General features: G+C 49.5%; 1 protein-coding gene across 6 annotated transcripts in view; it reads left to right on the top strand.

Moving 5' to 3' along the window:
• PTPDC1 (protein tyrosine phosphatase domain containing 1) overlaps positions 1 to 21,183 on the top strand; it is a 57,956-nt gene extending 36,773 nt beyond the window's left edge. Inside the window, exons 1-9 of one of the 6 annotated variants that reach the window (XR_005986356.1) lie at positions 6,590 to 6,842; positions 7,271 to 7,442; positions 9,504 to 9,584; positions 9,798 to 9,916; positions 10,875 to 11,012; positions 13,197 to 14,434; positions 17,347 to 17,532; positions 18,776 to 18,891; positions 20,935 to 21,183. Coding sequence is in view for 4 of the 6 variants with exons in the window: in XM_041746455.1 (XP_041602389.1) it covers positions 6,635 to 6,842; positions 7,271 to 7,442; positions 9,504 to 9,584; positions 9,798 to 9,916; positions 10,875 to 11,012; positions 13,197 to 14,434; positions 17,347 to 17,532; positions 18,781 to 18,891; positions 20,932 to 21,051 (2,373 nt within the window). In the remaining 2 variants the exon portion in view is untranslated. Of the gene's footprint in view, positions 1 to 6,589; positions 6,843 to 7,270; positions 7,443 to 9,503; positions 9,585 to 9,797; positions 9,917 to 10,874; positions 11,013 to 13,196; positions 14,435 to 17,346; positions 17,533 to 18,775; positions 18,892 to 20,931 lie in introns of those variants that run through there. The other 5 variants (XR_005986355.1, XM_041746456.1, XM_041746455.1 and 2 more) reach the window with 5 other exon arrangements.
• Positions 21,184 to 22,523: the final 1,340 nt, after the last annotated feature.

The raw sequence follows: 22,523 nt of genomic DNA, 5'->3' as shown, positions 1-22,523 counted from the left end.
CCACTTCTGAAGGGTGGTCTGGTTGTTGCAGTCCGGGGCAATCTTGGACAGAGCTGCTAGAAACGCACACATGCGGGTTGACACGTGAGCAGAAATTTCTGTCACTCTGGGAGAATTGGTCAGGAGGGCGCCCCCTGGGTCGTGCTTGCAGCAGGGGCATGTTTAGTTTTCTCTGAAACTGCCAAGGGATTATCCAAAATGTATGTGTCATTTTACGTCTCCCAGCAGTGGATACGTGGTCAGGTCCCCCTGCAGCCTCATGGGGTAAGGGGCTGTCACTGTTACCTTCCCGTCCCTGCAGGTGTATGGTGGTGTCTCATCCTGGTTGCTGGCCTCACTCACTAGGCCCAGGAGGTTCTGGGAGATTCCTTGGGATTTTCTGTATAAATAATCACATCTGCAGATAAGGGGCATTTTCTTTCTTTTCTTTACAGTCTCTGTGCCATTCTCTCCTTTTCTCATTGTGGCGGGCTGATACTTCAGAGCAGAGAGGGCATTAGGAGGGCAGACACCTTTGCCTTCCCGCTGACCCTGGAGAAGATTTTGCGGGTGCTCTGGAGCAAGGGTAACCCAGTGCCCTCCACTGTGAAATTACTCAGATCTTTTGTCACGGATGTTGTTGGAATTTGTCGTGTGCTTTTTCTGTGTCCATTGATAGAATCATGTCTTCTCTAGCTCATTGATGCGGTGGATTATATTGGTTTTTGATGTCTAACCGTCTTTCCCATACCTGCAGTACATCCCATTTGGCAGTGCCGTACAGTCATTCATGCATCGCTTGGCTTGGTTTGCTGACACTTTGTTCAAGATTTTGTCTTAAGTTCTGGGGAGACACTGGACTGTCATTCCCTTTTTTTGTACTATCCCTGTCTGCTTAGGTAAAAGAGTAATCCTAGCTTCATAAAAGGGGTTGGAAATGTTCCTTCCTCATCTGTTTTCTGGAAGATATTTTGAAAACCAGTTTTAATTCTTCTTTAAACATTTGGTAGCATTTTCCAGTGTCTTAGCAGGAGGCTTTGGCCCCCGGAGGCTGCAGATTTTGGGCTCATCACAGCATATTTTCAAGTCACACCTGTGACCTTTCTGCCCCGCAAGGTGCTGAGGTGCCCAGACAGGTTAGAATAAATGCACACAAGAATCTTCAAATCAGGACTTCTGTGCTGGTCCTGGAACTAGCGATCAGGGTCCCACACTGGGAAGGCAGACTGCCAAGCTGGGGAGAGGGTGGGCAAGGACAAGTGATTAGTCCATAGATGGGGTGGTCCCGGCACAGAGACAGACATAAACCAGTGACTGAAATAGAGATCCCAGGGAGACCCCTCACGTAGGTGGTCAGATGCCATCTGCCAAGGGCGACGAGACTGTCACCAGTTGGTGGTGGACAACCTGGGTGTACATGTGTAGGGGAATGACATTGGGCCCTTACCGTGTGCCATGCACAAAAGTTAACTCAAAATAGCTCAAAATCCTAAACGTAAGAGCTGAAGGTATAAAACTCTTAGAGCATTTCCAGGGGAAATGCTGCAGGACCCTGGATTTGGCAGTGATTTCATGGCTGTGACACCAACAGTACAGGCAACAAAAGAAACAGTATATAAATCAGACTTCATCAAAATTTAAAACTTTCCTTCACAAATGATGCCATCAGAAGAAAGGAAAGTCTGTCTGTGAATGGGAGAGACTGCTTGCAGATCACATATCCCTCTCATTCGGGCCAGTCTCCAGAAGGTGTAGAGAATCCTAGATCTCAACAAGCAACATGAGCGAGCAGGTTCAGAAACAGGTGCAATAGATGTGTCTCTGAAAGGACACACAGAGGCCCCACATGCGCAGGAGACGTTCACTGTACCCATTACAGACATGCAGGTGAAAACCACACTGAGGTACCACTGTGTGTCCAGTTGGATGGCTGTTAGCCAGCACGAGGACTGGAAATGACTGGTGTCAGTGATACGTGGAGAAACTGGGGCCCTCATCTTCCTGCTGGTGTGGGTGGTGCAGCCACCATGGACATCTGCATGGGCATTTCTCAAAAAATTTAAAAAGCAGTTAGGATGTGATCCAGCAGTTCTGCTTCTGGCTGTAAGCAGAGAACAGAAAGCAGACTCGGCAGGTGTCTGTGCACCCACATTCCTGGAGACGATCGCAGGAGAAGACTTTACATTTCATTAAATCGCAGTAGCCCAAAGTGGGAAACACCCCACAGAGTGTGGGGTGGACCCTGAGGACACTACACTGAGCGACAGCAGCCAGACATGCAAGGACGGACACTGTGCAACCCCTCATCTGCAGGAGACCCGGAGTGCTCACATTCTAGGGACAGAGAGAGGGGTGGGTGCCAGGCACTGGGGCGGGGGAGATGAGGAATTAGTGTTTAATGGGGATAGATAGTGGGATGGTCACACATGCAGACGGATGTCCTTAACGCCAGTGTAGGTAGTGTGCCCTTCAAAAGGGCTACAGTGGCCTATCTTGTGTTATATATATTTTACCGCAATTAACAAAGGGAGGTTGGAAGGCACTTTCTCTTCCTCTTCTTTTCCCTTCTCTTCCTGAACACATTGGTCCAAAGCCATTGACGAGGCCACAAAAAGTAGCCTCACACACCAGAGGGCGGGTGAGGCTGCGGTGCTGGAGACCAGGCGAGGGGCGGCCCTAGCCATGACACCCACGCAGGGGGCGCCACTTGGGCATTAGGGCCTGGGGTCAGGTTAGGAGGGTACCTGTCTGCCCGGAGGGCCTGCATGCTGATGGCTAGGAACACACCCAGCGCCCGGACTCGTGTCCTAAGTACCACTGCTTAGCCTTGAGCACCTGGGCTACTTGGGTCTCATCATGAGGAAACAGATCGTCTGCCAAATAATGGGCGTATTCCCTGCACAAGTCAGGGAAAGACTGGAGCTTGCCCTGGAGCAAATCGGTGAGATGTGGGCCAACATGTGGTTCTGACATGCTGTGGGCTGATTTGCCGCAAGGAGCATGAGATCTGGGGACAGAGGCACCTGGTCCTGTGTCTGTCGTAACCTTCTGGCTTGGGGGAATCTACAGGATGTCTTGTTTATGGGAAACATATGCTAAATTATTTGGGGTAATAGGGCAGTGTATCAGCAGCTTATTCTCAGATGGTTCAAGAAAAAAATACTTTATTATCGTTTTCTGTAAGTTTGAGATTGCTTCAAAATGAAATGTAAAGTCTTCTCCAAAAAATTTTTAACATCAAACTGAATTGTGCAGCTGTGGTGTGTGCTGCTGAGCAGCCTACTGAGACCACAGCCGTCCGGTACCATCGGAGACCTTAGCTAGAGCAGGATTCAGTGGCTGGTGGAGGCAGAGGCCAGAGAGATAGGTGGGACAGGCGACCTGCATGTGAAGTTTTGCCAAGAAGGGGAATGGAGGAGGGCCTTCTGACACAGGGGCCTGTGGTGAGGGGTCTGGAAACAGTGATGTATGCAGGAACGCTGGGACAATTAAGAAACCGCGGCCCTTGGAGGGGATGACCTGGAGAAGTTCTGCTTCAGATACTTAAAGACCTTGCAAAGTCAAAGAGATGCTTTGTTTTAATTTTTGGAGGAAAGAAGTAGAGCCCGTGTTCACGCATTGGGCCATCCAGCCACTGAGTTTGGTAGCTGTGCCTCCCACCACAAAGCACGGCAAGCAGAAGCTGCTCCCGGATGTGAGTGCTCTGGTTGCTTCCAGCTGAGGACATGTGGTTGTCCAGCTCCCACTGTGCCCTCGGCCCACGGTCACATGGCTTTGTTCTCAGCCCCTTCTGAGATCTTGAGTATAAGAGAAAATGACTGGAGCCTGGGGTTCCACTCTGACCACCAGGTGTGCGGAGTGAAGAGGAATCACAGAGGGTCTCCCCGTTGCTTCCTGTGTGCACCCTGGGGTAGACAGCCCGCGTTTGTAGTGACCAGGGACTCCCGCAGCCCTTTAGCACTGTCGTGTGTCGGGGAAGGCCTGTTGCCCACCTGCAGTCAGGTTGAGGGCCACAAAGGTATAACGGTGTGGAGCCCAGAGCCCAGTGCTCACGTTCCCCATGCCCCGGTGGCAGCAGAGGCATGGACTGTATAGGATGGGCCCTGGGGAGTACCCCTTGTCTTGTGTTCCTGCTTTCTTCTGGAGCCTGGTCTCTTTAGAGATGGCATGTGTGGAGGTAAGCAGAAGAAGAACGGTAGCATGGCAGCGCCCCTGAGTCCACGGCCCTGGGATGCAGACGTTTGCCTTCCTCCGTCCTTAGAAGAACACGTCAGAGGAGCAAAAACATGAGATCTTAGCAGGGGGTGGGACAACTGCATTCATGTGGATTCTAGTGGCCTGCAAATAAATGACAGTGATGTTCTCTCCATGGCTGCCAGGAGGACACTCTACCTTTTTAGTGTCTGCGGACAGCTTGGCCCTTCACAAAACCACTCAGAAACATTCCATTTTATTAGTCATGACATCACAGGGCTCCTGTATCTAGAGAGGGCCTCTGTTGGTTTTCCTGCTGGTAATTTACATATTAAAATGTTACCTCTGAGAGTTGGAACAGTTCATCACTGACAATCTGTGATTCATCCCAACTTAAAATTTTTGGTGGATTTTTAGGTTGTTAGATGACTTTATGCCATTTAGCATAAATAAAAACTGGCTTTCAAAGATGGGTTTGGCCGCAGTTTAGGCATTTTGCCAACAAATAGTGTGGAGCTGGAGATGGTGGGTAACAGTCCTGCTGTGAGGGGAAGGAGCACCCATGGGGGGACAGAGCCCCTCTTGAGCAGCAGATGTGGCCCCCACACCCTCGGGAATTGAGGGAAGGTGCAGACTCGTGTTTGCCTTTGGCTCCGCTTCACTGAAGACCTGGCTGCGGGGGCCCTGAGCGCCAGTGAGCCCACATGGGTAGTTACACGTTTGTGGGAGGTCGGCTTGGTTCTCCACATATTACAGCAGAGATAGTTCTTGAGCTGACGCACAGCCACCCCTTCTCGGCGTCGCCTATATGAGGCCAGCCGTCGTCAAATTCATTTTCATGCTCAGTGCTGTTGAAAACCCCACAGCGGGGCCTGGTCTGCAGACGTGCACCTCCCGCTCCCACACTGGCGCCAACTTCCTGGGACTTGGGCTGCTGCTCCTTGTGCCGTGGTGCCCCCAGAGCTCTGTGCTGGGCTTTCCCATGGCCACCTGAGCCGCCTCGGCCTCTTGCCAGCGCCCTGGCTGCCGTCTGTCCACCTACATGGCGTCGGGCCTCCCATAAGTCCATTCCTGGCATCACTGTCCCACAGGCCCAGAGCCCCCACAGAGACCTGCCTGAACCCCCTGCCCTGTGTGGCTGGTGCAGCGCCCTGGCTTTGTGTGCACTAGGGCTGGGCCACCAGGCCTCCCTCTCCTGTAAGGCTCTGTGGAGGCCCTGCTTCTCCTCCATTGCTTACATTAAAGAAAATTCTTTTTGGTCACCTTGTGCACATAACAAGGGTGTGAACCGGCCCTTGGGGAGGAGTTCGGGCACCACATGGAGCTCCGTGTCCATCCTGTTTGACAGAGTCTGTTCAGGTGGGAGGTGGGGGAGCGCTGGAAAGGGCACATACTTCCAGTGTCACCGAGCACACGAACCAGAGTGGCCTCTGTGACCTGAGGTTGTTTCTGTCTGTATGGGGCTAAGACCCCGCTGGAGACAGAGACGCGGGCTGGGGCGGGACTGGCATTCTCCCGGGCCGAGGCGGCGGCAGTGTGAGAGTTTCTGTGTTCTCTGCATCCTTTGCCCTCACATCACAGCCTCCTCCTCATCCAGCTCCTGAGAAGAATGTGATTCTTGGTGGATTTTTTCCGCCAGCCTCCCCAGAGACCTTCCTGGAGCTTTGTTTCCCCCACAGTGGGTGACAACAAGCATAGGATGGGGTCCTGGAGTCTGTGCCAGGCAGGGCCGCCTGCGCACCTGATGCAGGCATGATCCGGGTCTGTGTTTTCACATTCTGGAAGCCCGTGTCTTCTGATTGAAACATGGGCCCTACAGACATTTAATGTGTTCTGTCCAAGCATTTCTTTTTTCTTTTTTTTTAAAAACAGTTCTATCAAGAAAATTCTAGGGGACTTTCTGGTTTTGACGAACTAAATGCTGTTTTATTCATGTTACGAGGTACACTGCGCATCCTACTTCATTACGGTTCACTTCCTATTTTCCCTGTTCCGGAGAGCAGTAGAACGAGAAGCTTTTTCAGAATGTTCAGATAATAGGTACCTAAGGAATAGCAGAATTTACACCTTTCAGTATGTGTATAAAAGGCAGTGTCTGTATCATAGACGCATTTTTCTAAATTTATTGCACCGTGTCAGGTGTAATTGTTTGTGCTGGCAGACCTATCCACGGTGGATGAGAAACAAAACAGCGCAGCTGCAATTTAGTGTAATCTATTTAAAATACATGTTCTTCCCTCTCCTTGAACAATCTGTCCAAAAGGCTGTGGGTTCGTGTGGGACTCCGCCTGTACGGGCTCCGAGCGGGAATCAGTAGTTTCTTTGTTCGTCGCCATGGAAACAAACCAGCCTATCCCCAGCGGCTGTCAGGTCTCGCAGGGCAGTGCGGGGTGGCTCAGCGGAACTTGGTCGCGGAGCGGGCTGGCGCGCTGCAGTCCCGTGCTGTCCCCGCAACCCAGCCATGCAGGACCTGCCCCGGCGGTGCTCCGCCCTGCCCTTCCTCAGCTCCTTCCTCCAGGGCCGCCGGCACTCGTCTTCGGACCCCATCCTACAGCAGGACCGGCGTGGCTCGGCCGCCCAGACGCTGTCCTCATCCTCTCTCCAGGTGATGGTGGCCGTGGCCTCAGTCAGCTGTGCCGAAGGAAACCCAACCTGCCTCCAGAGAAAAAGTAAAGCACAGCTTTGAGTTTAAATTCAGACTGTTGACAGTTAATTCTCCGTTGTTCTTTCTACTCTCTGTTGTACTAAGAGCTTCAGTGGACATGTACTAGCAGATAAAGGGATTAAATGTTTTGTGCTTTGCATTAAAAAATGTAATTTTTGAAAAAAGTCATCCCCTTGTTAAGAGATCTGCTTTTACTGTTTCTTCCTCTTCATTACCAATGTGACAGGTAGAGATTATTGTGTGTGGAAGCCTTTCTGTATTAAGAGACCGTGCACTCAGATGAAAAGGAAACGGTTTTATTTCTGACAAAATGACAGAAATGTAGCACCGGCTTGTCATCTACAATCCTGAGATAACACGGAAGCTGTTTCTGGTGTTACTGTTCCATTTGGAGAGTAGAATCTTGAGTCCTTCCTCCCTTGTATGTTCTAGGAAACTCAGGACGTCCAACACCAAAGTACACGAAAGTCGGAGAGCGCTTACGGCATGTGATTCCCGGACACATGGCCTGCTCCATGGCGTGTGGTGGCAGAGCGTGCAAGTATGAAAACCCTGCCCGCTGGAGTGAGCAGGAGCAAGCCATTAAGGGGGTCTACTCGTCGTGGTAAGTGACCCTGTGGGTGTGCAGCAGGCAGTGGCTGTGGAGGAGGCCGCGTGTGGGTGTGAAGTCAGAGCACCGCACCTCCGCCTGGCCTGCAGCATGATGAGCTGTGTGATCTCAGCATGCCAAGCCTCATCTGTAAAACAGAAATAATAAAACCAACCTGTAGGGCTTTTATTGATAAAATGATATACGTAACATATCTTAAAGAAATGATAACAAGATAGCTCTTGTTATCATTTCTTGTTAAGATATCTTCTCAAGTTGCTAGAAATAACGTGTTCAGCTACACATTTGAGAAGGCAGGAGGTAATTACATGTTTTGTTCCTTTCACACGGGTATATATTAGCCCCGTTTTTCTTTTGTTCCTGTCTTCTGTATGAAAGGGCACACTTACACGCAAATATACTGTCCGTGTGCCTCAGTACACAGTGGAACGCCTTGTGGGCTCAGCACAGGGTAAGATGCTGCATGGTTTGTGGTGTGCAGATGCGACCTGCCTTTCAGAGGGCTTGGCTTCCCTCTTCTCCTTATTAATAATAGTAAACTATTGAGTAGGCCTCTTTTGATATAGTCATATCTCTGACAGATTCTGATCATCAAGCCATGTTACCTTTGAAACCCGCTGAGAGGAATTTGGGGTTTAAAGAACACTAGTGGTGGATCATTTCCTGCAGTGAAAATCCATTTCCAAACTAGACTTTTGTCAGCTGGCCTCCCTAACCTGCAGCTGGGGCTTTTTCACACAGGCCTGGCTGGCACGTGTGTGGTGACAGAGTCGGGATCTGCTGTTGCTACTGTTCCCCACAGATCACAGTCTGGTCTGAAGACTGTTGTGCGAAAGCAAGTGCTGTGCCTCAGTGCAGTCAGACCACAGGTCTCCAATAATGCAGCTTGAGATCACAGTGATGTTTTTGGGTCATTGTTGACTAAACCTCTGAGTCTTTTTCACCTCCCGTGCTTTCACAGCACTTCTCTCCTTGTCTCCATATAAGTGCTACTGAATTTGGGGGGCCCCCATCAAATTTCAGGGCTTGCCCCCGTGGGGAGGCATGATGTCTTTTGGGATCGTGCTCTGCTCAGCTGATGTCTCCGTCACTCCTTGGGCTCGTATGACCCACTGCTCCTGACAGACTGCCTGGCATATCTGTCACCAGAGCCCTTGGCGGGGGGGGCGGGTGGCAGCTGTCTGTTGGGCCTCTGCCCGTCTATCCTCAGGCCAGGCACTGTGCTAGACACTGTCAAACTATCACATCATCTTCATAAGGCTCCTGAAAAGTAGCCATGGTTACTGTCATTGTACTGATGAAGGAACTGGGGTCCAGAGTAACCTACTACCCAGCTAGACATAGAAAAGCCAGCACTTGAAACCAGGCCCAGTGGACTGCCAAGCCCATATGTTCTGCTGAATTACAATAACTCAGCATTTATTCATAACCATAAGCCAGAATTTGTGCTAAAGATTTCACACCCACATGGTATTGAATGCTCATGCCAACCCGGTGAGGCGGGCGTTATCGCTGCTTAACACCATCAGTAACCAAGGGGCAGAGTTATTTTGGCTGCAGAACGAGGGGCATCTACCAGGCCCTCCAGAGTCTCATGAGAGTCCTTGGAAATATGCTGCCAGAGTCCACAGATACTTTACATGCTGGGGTTTTTTTCAGGGATTCAGGTTTCTTAGAGCCCTCATCAGGGTGCAAAATTGAAGCCAGAACCTATATAAGAAAATTGTTCTAGGGGCACCTGCGTGCCTCAGTACTCAGGCACCTGAGTGCCTTCAGCTCAGGTGGTGATCCTGGGGTCCTGGGATCTAGTCCCACATCGGTCTCCCCACAGGGAGCCTGCTTCTCCCTCTGCCTGTGTCTCTGCCTTTCTCTCTGTGTCTCGAATGAATGAATGAATGAATGAATGAATGAATGAATGAATGAATGAATAAAAGAAAATTGTTCTAGAGTTGTTAACATCGTAGAAAAAATAGGGACTTGATATCTCATTCTCTTAGTTCTTAGAGCTAGAACCTTCCAGGTTTTTGCATCTCACCAGCCCCTGCTCCTTTCTAGGGTCACTGAGAATATCCTGGCCATGGCTCGCCCGTCCACCGAGCTCCTGGAGAAGTATCACCTCATTGAGCAATTCCAGAGGTAAAGGCCACGTTGCTGACACACTTGCTAAGCCAACTTGAGTTTTCTTATCCATTGCTTTTGGCTTCAAATAGTTAAACAATAGGCAGCTTATTTCAACTAGGAAATTGAGGTTTGGAGAGTGATTAATAGTGTTTATTATTGCCAAAAATGGGTTGGTTTTTTTTAAACTCTAGCTCTCAATGTGATGACTTTTTTCTTTTCTCTTGTGAGCCATGGCATAAAAACAATCATCAACCTGCAGCGCCCTGGTGAACATGCCAGCTGTGGGAACCCTCTGGAACAGGAAAGCGGCTTCACGTACCTTCCTGAAGCTTTCATGGAGGCTGGCAGTGAGTGTTCCACCTCCCCTCCATGAGTCACCAAGAACAGTACCCAGACTCGTCAGCTCACAGGGTGATAGAATGACCGCTTTCTGCGGGGGCAGGGGCGGGCTCCCCACTGAGAAGATGAGCGCTGATTCCAAATAATGCCACCATTCTTCTCTAGTGCTGCTGCTCAAAGTACAGGATTGCTTTTGTCTGTGGGAGGGATCCTGGGAGGAGCCCTGTCAAGACAATGTCCACATTCGCTACCGTAACAGTGCCCTGGACCATCCCGGAGTACTTTCTGCTTCACACAGGCACCATGCAGGTGCAGTGAGCACCCACTTGCCTGAATCACACAGCATGTGCATGGCAACGGGATTGGAACACAGGACTAACTCATGCTTTTATTGCTGTCCAGCTCTGCTCCCAGGTGGAAATCAGGGGTTCTTTAGGTGACAGTCCCAGAAGCCCCAGTCTTGGGAGCTAGGGATGGAGTCAGGACCAGGCTGGAAAGGACCAACCCTGGCCACTTTGGGGACTTGTTTTTAAGAAGCGTGTATCTAGCTTTTTTGTCTCCCCTGGATGGAAAATCTGCATGTCCCCACCTGTGCCACTTATCAGTCCTTCAGACACATCTCCGTGCTTACACAACATGCCCTGCCTTCCCTCCGTAGCTGAGTGATTTGGGCAAAGGTCATGGGCTTTATTAATTTCCAATCCTGTTTCATCTTAATTCTTTCTGATTGAGTTTTAGCAGGCAATGTCTTAGGTAATATAGAAGGTGCTTTGTAAGAAGTGTTGTTAACAATGAACTTGCTGGAAACGTAAAAAGCCTATTATTTTAGGCTATGCATCCAGTTCAATCCATGTGCCTTACAGCTTTACGCTTCTCGTGACTTCACTCACTCTCTTCAAATGGCTATGCAAGGATATCTCCTGTATGTTGATTGTTTTTTCCTGTTTTCTTATTTTCATCATCCAGTTTATTTCTACAATTTTGGATGGAAGGATTATGGTGTAGCATCGCTTACCACCATCTTAGATATGGTGAAGGTGATGACATTTGCCTTACAAGAAGGAAAAGTAGCTGTCCATTGTCATGCAGGGCTTGGTCGAACAGGTAAATTCTAGGAAGTGGGCTTATTGTCTTGTAACATATTTAAATATGTAAAGAATAATATTTAATAACTCTAGAAGATAAATATTTTTCAGAATCTGATCAATGTTTTGAAGTCAAATGGTAGGAGCTACAGAAAATTTGAAATATCTTAAACAGTTTCAGTGACCATTTTTTTGTGAGAGTATTTTTGAGAGATTTAGGCCTGAAAACTCCTCATATTTAGTAAACAGATGGGTTTCCATAGCTCATTAAATGACCACTCTGGGTTTTCTTCAAAGGAAAAAACCCCAGCACATTATTTTAATGAGTAATGTCTTTTAAAAATGTAGTTTTCCTTAACCAAAGTAACGACAATAGAAAGCATTGTCTCACTTTATGTGTTCTAAGCATTTTACACGCACTGGTTAAGTCTTTAGCAACAATGTGACTTTTGAAGGAGGTTAAATAATTTGCTATGTTAGTAAGTGGCAGAGCCAAGATTTAAATTCATGGCTGGAAGGATTATATTTGCGAAAAGAGTCTATCTGTGCCTAAAATTCCAAATAAAAATAAATTATTTTACTTAAAAATGCAGCAAATGTCAATGCAGTGCTGATACTGACACAAAAATAAATACCATAGGATTAGACTATTAGTTGTCTTCGGGTCCAACCAGACATCCAAGCTCAGCACTGTCCATGGGTCCCTGTGTACCTGCCTCCAGGTCTCCCACCTGCTGGCGAGGGCGTTCAAGTGAGGACTCAACCCCACCTACAACATCAGCTCTTAGGGTCCAGCCAAGGCCTCACTGTTCCTGGGAGTTCTGTATGACCGCACTGCAGTCTCCATACTTACTCTGAAGTGCCGTGTCCCAGTGAGAAAGATTTCTGGGTCACTGCCCCTACTAAGAGCCATGCAGTTTGCAGAAGTCCTGATTTTCATCTATGACGTGATTGACAGACTTAGTGAACCATACAGATGTCTTCTGACTTGCCTTTTACCCTCCTATTAGTTAACTATCAGTTGGATTAATTATTTATCACCAATTATGTTATTCATTTTAATTTAATAATAGTTAACAAGAATAATGATGTCTATAACGTTAAGGTTGTTGTTTCTTTTAATAATAAATATTTATAAAGTTATGTCCTGGTCTGGAGAAAACTATTAGTGCAGACAAAACTCCAGAAATAGACTGTTAATGTGAATAATTCCCAGAGAAAATACACCCAAAAAGAAATAATGTCAGGCTGGGAATGTGGCAACAGGTGATGGCAAAGATGGCAGGAGTGGGAAGTAAGTGTGAGCCAGGGCAGGTAGTAGAGTGGACTGTGCTTGCTCCTTATATTCCTTAGACCCTCTTCAACGGGGTAAAAGTGTTTCTGCTGTACTTCCTGCTCTGAACTGCTCTTAGAATATTCCATCCAGTCAGTCCATAACTCTGCCTGGACCTTCCCCTCACCCACACTCTCTCCCTCATCCCCCCACTCTCCTTCATCCCCCCACCACACTCTCTCCCTCATCCCCCCACCACACTCTCTCCCTTGTCCCCTCACCTACATGCTCTCCCTCGTCCCTTCACCCACTCTTTCCCTCATCCCCCCCACCACATGCTCTCCCCCATCCCCTCACCACAGTCTCTCCCTCATCCCCTCACCCACATGCTCTCCCTCATCACCTCACTCGATGCTCTACCTCATCCCCCCACCACATGCTCTCCCTCATCCCCTCACCCACATGCTCTCCCTCATCCCCTCACCCACATGCTCTCCCCATCCCCTCACCCACATGCTCTCCCCGCATCCCCTCACCCACATGCTCTCCCTCATCCCCTCACCCACATGCTCTCCCTCATCCCCTCACCCACATGCTCTCCCTCATCCCCTCACCACAGTCTCCCCCTCATCCCCTCATCCACATGCTCTCCCTCATCCCCTCACCACACTCTCTCTCCCATCCCCTCACCAACACTTTCCCTCTCAGGGTACAGAGATGAGTGTGGATTCTCAATCATGGGGAGAAATGACATATAGACATGGGAATAAACACTTGCACAAGAAGTCAATAAGTTATAACTGTCCTTAAAATGTTCCTTTATATGATTTACCACATATTCAAAATTTAAATCTCAAAGAGTGATAAGTTATATGTGTTTTCATACCCATCTTCTCTTTGTTTTCATACCCATCTTCTCTTTCCCTCTAGGTGTTTTAATAGCATGTTACTTAGTTTTTGCAACACGAATGACTGCTGACCAAGCAATTATATTTGTTCGGGCAAAGCGGCCCAATTCCATACAAACTCGAGGACAACTGCTGTGTGTGAGGGAATTTACTCAGTTTCTGATTCCTCTTCGCAATATATTCTCTTGCTGTGACCCCAAAGCACATGCTGTTACTCTAGCGCAGTATCTCATTCGCCAGCGGCATCTGCTTCATGGTTATGAGGCCCGACTTCTGAAACACATTCCCAAAATTATCCACCTCATTTGCAAATTGCTCCTGGACTTAGCCGAGAATAGGCCAGTGGTGACAGAAGAGGTGGCCGAAGTGCCCAGCCTGTCTGCCGAAATTGAAAAGACGGTTTCTGAGATGATCACCCTGAAGCTGGATAAAGAGTTGCTGCAGCAGGGCAGCGACGTGTCAGATTCCTTCCCCCCAACTGCGGTGGCCACAGACTTTGAGAATCAGGATGTGATTCTTTCCAGCGAGCAAGAGATTGACCCTCTTTGGAAGAGGCGGAATGTCGAGTGCCTTCAGCCCCTGACTCACCTGAAAAGGCAATTCAGCTACAGCGACTCAGATTTAAAGCGGGCTGAGTCGCTTCTGGAGCATGGCAGTGCTCCGTGGACAGGACCTGCCCCGGCCTTGCTTGGCCATGACCCCGAGCAGCAGAAGCCCATAAGCCACTGGCACACCCCTCAGTCTCCGCAGCTTGATCCAAGTAAGGAAACGCTGGTCCAAAATACGTTCTCTTTCTGGAATCAGGCTAAATTTGGAGGCCTGGAAGGACTCAAAGATGAGGGGGCACCAGTTTTCCATAAGGAGACTATGGCAAAGGAAGTTCCGCGAAGCAGAACCTTCTCTTCAGGTGTTTCAGGTTCATACAATCCTGGGGAACCAGCTCTACCGGACCGTGCAGATATTGCCAAGGAGCCAGGCTGTTCGCAGCAAGTGCCCCACTGTCAGTGCAAAACTCCTGCTGGTTGCTGCTCCGACCCTTCCCGCAGCCCTGTGTCTTGTGGCTTCAGCCCCAAAGCACCCTTCTCGGCTGGACACACTCAAGTCCCCAACAGCAAAGATCTGCCCACAGTTGCTCCAAACACTGCTTTGCAGTCTGAATTGAGTGTCGAAGCCAGGAGAATACTGGCAGCCAAAGCCCTGGCAAGTTTAAATGAATGTGCAGAAAAGGAGGAGGTAAAAAGGAAGGTAGAAATGTGGCAGGTACTTGTATTTCATTTAATTGTGTTTGTGTGGGAAATACATATGGCAGAGCAAAAATGTAATACATGTTACCAAATTCAAGGGTTACAGAAATTTGAAGACCTGTTGGTGTAATACCTAACTTTTGAATTTCAGGTTTCTTGATCTCTGTGTGAAAGTGCTCAATGTTTAGCACTTAGCGGGGTCCTTGGAGCAGGGCATTGATACCAATGCCTGTGGCAGCTTTCTGCTTTCCCACTGGGTGCGTGGACGGACAGACCACAGCACACAGCTTTAGGAACTGATGTGAGCATCTCTAACCTGAGTCTGATAGGGAGCCATGCTTGGAGAACCACTGACCAAGTGAAATCAGAGAAAATTCTTTTCCAAAGTCATCAATCCAAGTGTTGAGTGAGGTCAGAACACGTGACGGATGCTGTCAAAGATGTTATTTATGTAGAGAGAGTGAGAAGAGTGTGGGGGGAGGGGCAGTGGGAGAGAGAGGATCCCAAGCAGCCTCCAGGTTCAGCACAGAGCCTGACCTGGGGCTCAATCTCATGACCCTGAGATCATGACCTGCCCCAAAATGGAGTCAGATCTTTTACTTACTGAGCCGCCCACGTGCCTAGTACATTAGTTTTACCTAAGATTGTGTCTTCAGGGTCATTTCTTGGCTTTTGCTTAAATTAGATCGTGAAATTTTATTTTTTTTAAAGATTTTATTTATTCATGAGAGACCCAGAGAGAGAGGCAGAGACACAGGCAGAGGGAGAAGTAGGCTCCATGCAGGGAGCCTGGCGTGGGACTCGATCCTGCGTCCCCAGGATCAGGCCCTGGACTGAAATGAAGGTGGTGCTAAACCTCTGAGCCACCTGGGCTGCCCAGAATGTGAAATTTTAAATTTTAACCCTTTTTGTGGTGTGTTTTCGTTAGAAACACAGTCTTCAATCGGTTGTGCTCTTTGCCCTGAATGAGCAGCTGGTGTAGACAAAAGGCAGGCTTTAACACCTAGTTACCAGAGACTAGTCAACTGCCCAAATGTGCGGCTGACCTGGGGAGGCCTGGTTCAGTGAAGTCTAGACTTGTTAGCCCATCATCTCCCACAAATTACTTGTGTGGCTGCTCCTCTGTAGTCTACATAAATTAAGCAAGGCCAATACATGTTCCAGGAGGGTCAGAACCTTCCAGATACAGAGGTGGAAATACTAGCCACAGAGCCTTGCACCCAGTCCCAACTGTGGGGCTGCAGAGCATGTGCATGCTGTAAGTCAGAACTGCAGGTGTTTGCTGAGCCAGTGGTTAAATGTAGTGACTTCTTACTCCAAAGTGAACAAGCCTTTGGGTCAGTCAGCCTCGATCTATGAGGACACGTGGCTGGCCCCCTCCTTCCCAGGTCAGCCTAGCACGGTGGACTGTTGCAGCACTTCACACACAAAAGCATTTTCCGGGGGTGAACATGACCCTTTTGTTTGGATAGGCTTGTTTCGTTTTCTGGATTTTGTTATGTGCCTTTGAGCAATAAAACATAGCTGAGTTCTGGAAAGAGCCCAGTGAACTGTGATTTGGGCAGCACAGTGCAGCCTGTTCCTGTGCTGGACCCTCTCGTCTGCTACGTTGCAGGGACCCGTAGGGCAGAGGATACCCCAAGATCCTTCGTGAATCTTCACAGTCCACATGAGTTAAGTATCACAGATAGGAAAGCCAAGGGTCACGGGGGTCAAGACACATGCTCAAGGTCACATGGCCCAAATGTGTATGACCTGTGGGGAACAGGGCCTCCACACAACTAGACATAGTGGCTTCTTTATGAAATAATAAAGAGGAACCAGAGGAGCCCAGAGCCAGGGACCCTGGCGGGGGCAGGAGTATCACATCTGGACTCATGCACAACCTAGGGAATGAAAGCTGTCTGCCCTGTTTGGGCTCCTGGGTAAGCACCCTCTTCCCTGCACCCACACACCTGCCATCAGGGTCTCACTACAGGTGTTGTAGGAATCGGGTAGGTTATGTGCTACCGGCTGTCCTAAGTCTTGTGAAAATACCGGAGGCATGAATGAACAAATGTGCAAGGATTGCGCTTGCTGCATACGCTCTATTTACTAGCACATACATCTGAGCCCCATCAGAAGTTAAAATTCTTTCTGCTTTTCCCCTGGTCTCCGCACAGCAAACTGTTAGGGGCTCCTCTTTAACCCCCAGCACGTGGCATGTGGGCAAGGCCAGCTTGCCCCACCCCGTCCAGTCTCAGGGTGTGGGGCTGGCTGCGTCCAGGCCTGCAGGGGACTCTGAAAAGGTGGGTGAGAGAGCTGTGTCTGCCGAAGCTGCCCGCCATTCAGTTTTCTGGGGCACACTTGGAAGTTTTAGCTTTTCCTTGTTCTGGAGTAACCTGAAAATGTTGTCTTATTTGTGCTATGTCATCCACCATTCTATATCATCGCAGTACGTATTTCTGTTTTGTCCCAAGGAGCCTAAAAGGAAGGCTCCCTCTTCCTGAGCAGCGTCTATGGTTTCAGAGCGGGGCAGAGAGCTGAGCTTTTGGGCCAGCCAGTCCCTCTCTCAGCGGCTTTAGCACACCCATGGGGCTGCGGCCAGCTTCATAGACGGAAACCAAGGCTCAGAGAGACTCAGCATCTCAGCCCTGTGTGCCACCCGGGCGGTGGCGGATGGGGGGCAGTGTGTGTCTCAGGGCCCGAGACCTTCGCTCATGGACAGGATGAGGGCCTTCAGACCTCATCGTGTGCTGCCTCCCTGTCCCCCCATCCCTCCCCTATCCTTCCTCATCATCATTGCCCCCCCTCCCTTCCTCCCTCTCCCTCCCCCACCTCCCTTCCCTCATCCATCCCTGCCCCTCCACCTTGCTCCCCCTCGTCCCCTTCCTCTTCCCCTCCCCTCCCACCCCTCCCCCACTTTTTTCTTTCTTCCCTTCTTTTTAGAAAGAACTAAATTCCCGAGATGGAGCTTGGGAAAGAATATGCAGCGAAAGGGACCCTTTTGTCCTGTGCAGTCTAATGTGGTCCTGGGTGGAGCAGCTGAAGGAGCCTGTGATCACCAAAGAGGATGTGGACACGCTGGTTGCCAGCCATGCAGATGCCACAGAAGCGCTGTTTCTATTAGAGAAGGTAAGGAGACTGTCTGGCGAAGTTAGCTGAGGCCCTCAGTGTGGGCTTTACGTGCAGAATCCCACATCTGGCTCTAATGTACATGTTTCCAAGCTAAGAAATGCAAGCCAGCGTCACACATAGGAGCTGTGAACCAGACGGGGAGAATGCCTGTACCCCCAGCAGCACCACAAACATGGTGAGGGCTTTCCATCAGACTTCTCTGCATTTGTTACCTGAGCTTGGACAACTGTCCACTTCAATCACACATAGACCCAGACGCACATGCATGCACACCTTTAGAGTCCCTTCTGTAGGCTGCCCTCCCGACCCCTGGGTGAGGGGCTGGGGGTGGAGGTCATCCCAGGGGTGGCCAGGCCCTCACCAGGTCATGATTTCCGTTGTCCCCTTCATTCATCAATGTGGCCTGGACAGGGTGAGGCCCCATCTTACAGGAAAGGCCAGCAGCATGTGTCAGCAGGACGCAACCCCCCAGTGGCTCCGGCACACAGCTCACACCCACCTATCATGGGGCTCCTGCTGCACCTGGCCCTCCTCCCCTGCAGCCCCGCTCTAGGATATTCACATTCCCCCGCCAGCCATCCCTGTGACAATCACTTGTGCTTGCTGGGTTCTCCTCATTTCCGAGTACGCCCTCACGGTAGATCTTCAGGAGCCAAGTCAGTGGCTCTGTGGGAAGCATACTGGGTGCGCATGGGCTCCAGACGCAAAGTCTCTCCCTGGCTCCTGTAGAGCGAGCAGCCCCTGGGAGTCCAGTCGGGCACGTTCCTCAGGGACCCTCCCTGTTAGGTTCCAGTGGGCGCACTGGGAGAGCACCCCATCCCTCTGCAGCTCCTGCCGCAGGCATGTGCGTGCTGACACGGGTCCCCACTACATGTCCCCGTCCTGCTGTCCCGCCGTGGCATGTCAGCATCCACCACCTGAACTCAAGCAGTTTTGTCCAGAGACAAGTGGATTCTCTCTCATCAGCTCCCTGCAAGGAAGACATTTGACTGGAAATTACACTTATATTCATTTTCAGTTATACTTGGTGTCATGACGGAGCAGCTTTGATTTTTACCTCCTTGAAAGCTTGTCAGACAGTGTTAACACCGCACAGGAACAGCACCAGAGCCCTTGGGTAGACAGTTGGTGTTTGAGGTGACGCGGCCTGGTCCCACTCCAGCACCCGGCTCCACAGTGGCTTTGAGTCTATGTCTTGAGGCATTTTCCAAACCACTTGTTTGATTGTGATTTCTGCCAGCACAGGGCCAACACCAGACCATCCTGTGCGTGCTGCACTGCGTAGTGAGCCTGCAGGCAGTGCCCGCGGACGTGGAGGAGGCCATCCTTGCCCGTGCCATTAAAGCCTTCACCAAGGTAAGTCCCATGCTGCCGGCCACAGGTTGTAAACCAGAATCCAGGGTCTCCCACCTGCTCTGAAATAAAACCTTCTGCATGTTTTTCTGTAACAGAAGCGTGTTTAACATTTCTCAAACATAGTTGTAGACTTTGGCCAAAAAATACTTGTTTCTCAAGACTGATATATTGGAAAAAGCTTAACTGTGGGTTTTTGAAGGAGAACATGGGAACAAAGAGCTTTCAGATGGAAACAATTGGATGTTGAGAAAAATCTTGAAAATCCAGGCAGGAGTCAGAGAATGTTTTCTGGCCAAGCCCATCCTCTTTGGGCCTCCACAGGTAACCGGCCACTGAGAACCCAGCATCCAGCATCGATGACCCCAGTGCCTGGTCCCTGTTGAGCAGAAAGTAAAAAAAAAGAAAAATCTACGCACAGCCTTCAGGCTTGCAGCCTCTGTTCTGGCTGAAGGGAGAACCGGGGCCGTGTCAGGAGGAGAGCTCCCCTCACCCCTTCAGTCTGGTTACTCTCACAGGGAATGTGACCCTGTGATAAAGCCCAGTTTTTCAGCCTTGGTGTCTGCGGTAAATGGTAGCAATGATGCCTGATGCCCCATATGATGGTGCGTGCTCCCCACAGCCTCCCCCTGCACACTCTGAAGCGTGGCCTAACCCGCTTCCCATTCCATCTCCAGAGCTTTGCAGCCTCTTGGTTTCTTCCCAACAGTTTCCAGACCAGTGGCTCAGACCCACAGTGCATGGTCCTTTGCACCTCACGTTTATGTCTTCACAGACCATGAGGCCACCTGCCCTTGGGGGGGTGGCAGTTGGGTGCTTAGCAATGTGGACAATTCAAACCATTATTACCATTAATGAGAAGCTTTTGCAGATAGGTTAGGCGATATAATGAAATTTCTGAATATAACTGAAAAAAATCCTTAGTGTTGGTTTCTCCTAATGTGGTAGGAACTCTCTGCTGTTTCTGTTGGCCTTTTAGGGGAATCCTGATGGAAAGTTAAACACAGTTGTTCCAAACCCAGCTTTGGAATGATTGAGGGATTTTCGTGGCTCTGTCTTCGGGTGCATAGTCCCATGAGCGGAGGCTCTGACCACCTACCCTCATGCTGGGTCCACTCTTCTAGGGAGGATGTCCCGTGCCCCTTGGGCCAGAGCTCTCCAGGCTTGCCGCAGCCCCTCAACAGACAGTGGGGTCACCTGTGCCCAGGGAGGTCACCCAGGATGCAAAGCCCCTGCTGTACCACCCCACCTGGCAACCCTCACCTCTGGGGTATGGGGGCCTCCAAGGGCCAGGGCAGCCACGTGATTGTGACATACACGCTGCCCGGATCCTAGAATTATTTGTGTTTGACCTGGCTGTCTTGTGTCCACACATGTGTTAGCCAGGCTGGAGCCTCTGCGGGCCCCCCTGGGGAGCCGCATGTTCTGTGGGAGGGGGAGAGAGGGGACGGGGAAGAGGTGTGGTTATTGCTCTGGGCCTCTGTCCTATCATCACTTGACCCTGCAGCCTACTGAGCTTGGGCAAACAGCCCAAATACATGGACACAGTATGTCCCAGGAAAGGGCAAGGACACTAAGGCCCGTGGATGTTTTCTCCGTGGCAGACGGACACATGGGACTCTCACATTTACCACTCAAGAAACCCTAAGGTGGCGGCTATTGTGGTGTGCCTGGGACAGAGGGCGGGTGTGAGCAGGGCAGCCCCTACAGCGGTGAGGACGCCTCCCCTCCTGTTTATTCCCAGCCCCCCCACCCCCCACGAGTGGTTAGGCTCCAGATTCAGAGCTCTGCCTTCTGGCGGTCGGCGGTCTCTGAGTGTGCACATCGAGCAGGAGATCCAGAAGGGCAGTATTGACAGGATTGACATTTCTATTGTGGTCTCTCAATTAAAATTAATGTGTGCACCATGTGTGGGTGCTGTTTTATTGTATAGAATTGTGTTGTAAGTCAGGTTTTTCTCCATTCCCCCTTTCTTTTCACCCAAAATCAGCTAATTACAATTCTGTTACGGTTGGTGTCCTGAGTCTATGTGTTCTCTGTCAGCAGGTTGATTTTGACTCTGAAAATGGACCAGTGGTTTACGACACCCTGAAGAAAATTTTTAAACACACGCTGGAAAAAAACAGGAAAATGACAAAAGACGGACTTCAGTCTGGCATTTAGTGTCACTTCACCCGTGGCGGACAGCTGGGACCCAGAGACCTAGGTGGCATTTCTGCGCACAGGTGATCAGGTTGGAACCTGAAGCCACTTGGTCTCACAGCACTTTAATGTCAGACGCTCTTGGCTTGTGCTCAGAACGCTCATTTCTGTTGGGAGCAATTATTTATTTTAAACTATCCGGGAGCTACATTTTTGTGTCAAAATTGCCATCATGTTGGTGCCACTTCCTTGTATTTATTTGACAGAATTAATATTATTGTAAAAACATGTTAAGTATGTGGTGTTTACATCTTTATTCTTTTTGACATTTTGGAGCAAGTTGTAACTCTTCTTTCCGAAACAGTTATTTTGTCAGTGGAACCCTTGCTGAAGTTTTACCAAATAGGTCATTTTAGTAGTAAGATTTCAGTGGGGATCAGTACCCCTGAACCATGGCCTACAGAAGTCACAAAGTGTCTTAAACTGTTTTGTATTTGTTAATAAGAAAGCTATTGACACAGCAGTTTTTAAGGATTTTTTTTTTAATTTGCAAAAGCTTTTTGTTTTTCTTTTTACAAATGTGTCAAAGGGTTTCAAAGTAATACTGTTTTTCAGAGCAATTTAGCTTTGTGTTGAAGGGTTGACTGAAGCGGTTGGGATTTTTACTGCAGGAGGTAGCCTTGCTCTTGAACAGGCCTCCAGACCCCAGTGCCAACTTCTGCTGCCACAGGAGGCAGGAGCGCTTCCCAGAATGTCCAGCCTGACACCCACCAAACAGCGTCTTCACAGAGGAAGGCCAAGTGGGCAGCTGCTCGGAAGCAGTACTCCACAGGGAGGACCATCAGGTGGGGCAGGCCGTGCAGCAGCGTGACCACCAGCTCACACCTTCCACCGTCGTCTTGGGGCCAGATCTTCAGCCACGCATCACTCTGAGAACTAGGATTCTTAAATTAAACATGTCACACGTAGGCCATGATCACCCTACAGGCTCTAGATAAGAAACAAGTGAACTAGTTACTACCTATCTAGTAACTGCCTAACTAGTCTTTGTGAATCATACCAATGGTGGCTCAACCATTGAGCCGTTGAAGCCATGATGAATGTGAGCAGTGCCAGAGGCCATAAGAAGGTGATCATTTCTCCCAATAAATTCCACGCTAAGGCTATGACCTAACTTTAGAGACAGAATTTGGGGGGAAGGAGGCTAACCATGGATGAGATGCCCCAACTCCTGCATCTCTGAATGAGGCACAGGCGCATCAGAAATATTGTAGTCTTTCTCTGTCCTATGAACTCCAGTGGCAAATGAAGAATGCTGTTTCCTCCCACACTGTTTGAATTTTCTTAGGAAATCAGATCCAGTGAATTTTAATGAACTGGGTTGCCTGTTCTTGAAATTTCTCATTTTTAAGTGCCTGACACAGGAAAGAAGGTACATTATATCATTATATCCAAAGGTACATTATAAAAATATGTTTTTTACTCAAAAAGAT

The sequence above is a fragment of the Vulpes lagopus genome, chromosome 2 (assembly GCF_018345385.1).
Source record: "Vulpes lagopus strain Blue_001 chromosome 2, ASM1834538v1, whole genome shotgun sequence".
Lineage (NCBI taxonomy): Eukaryota > Metazoa > Chordata > Mammalia > Carnivora > Canidae > Vulpes > Vulpes lagopus.
This window is presented reverse-complemented; position numbering and strand designations above follow the sequence as displayed.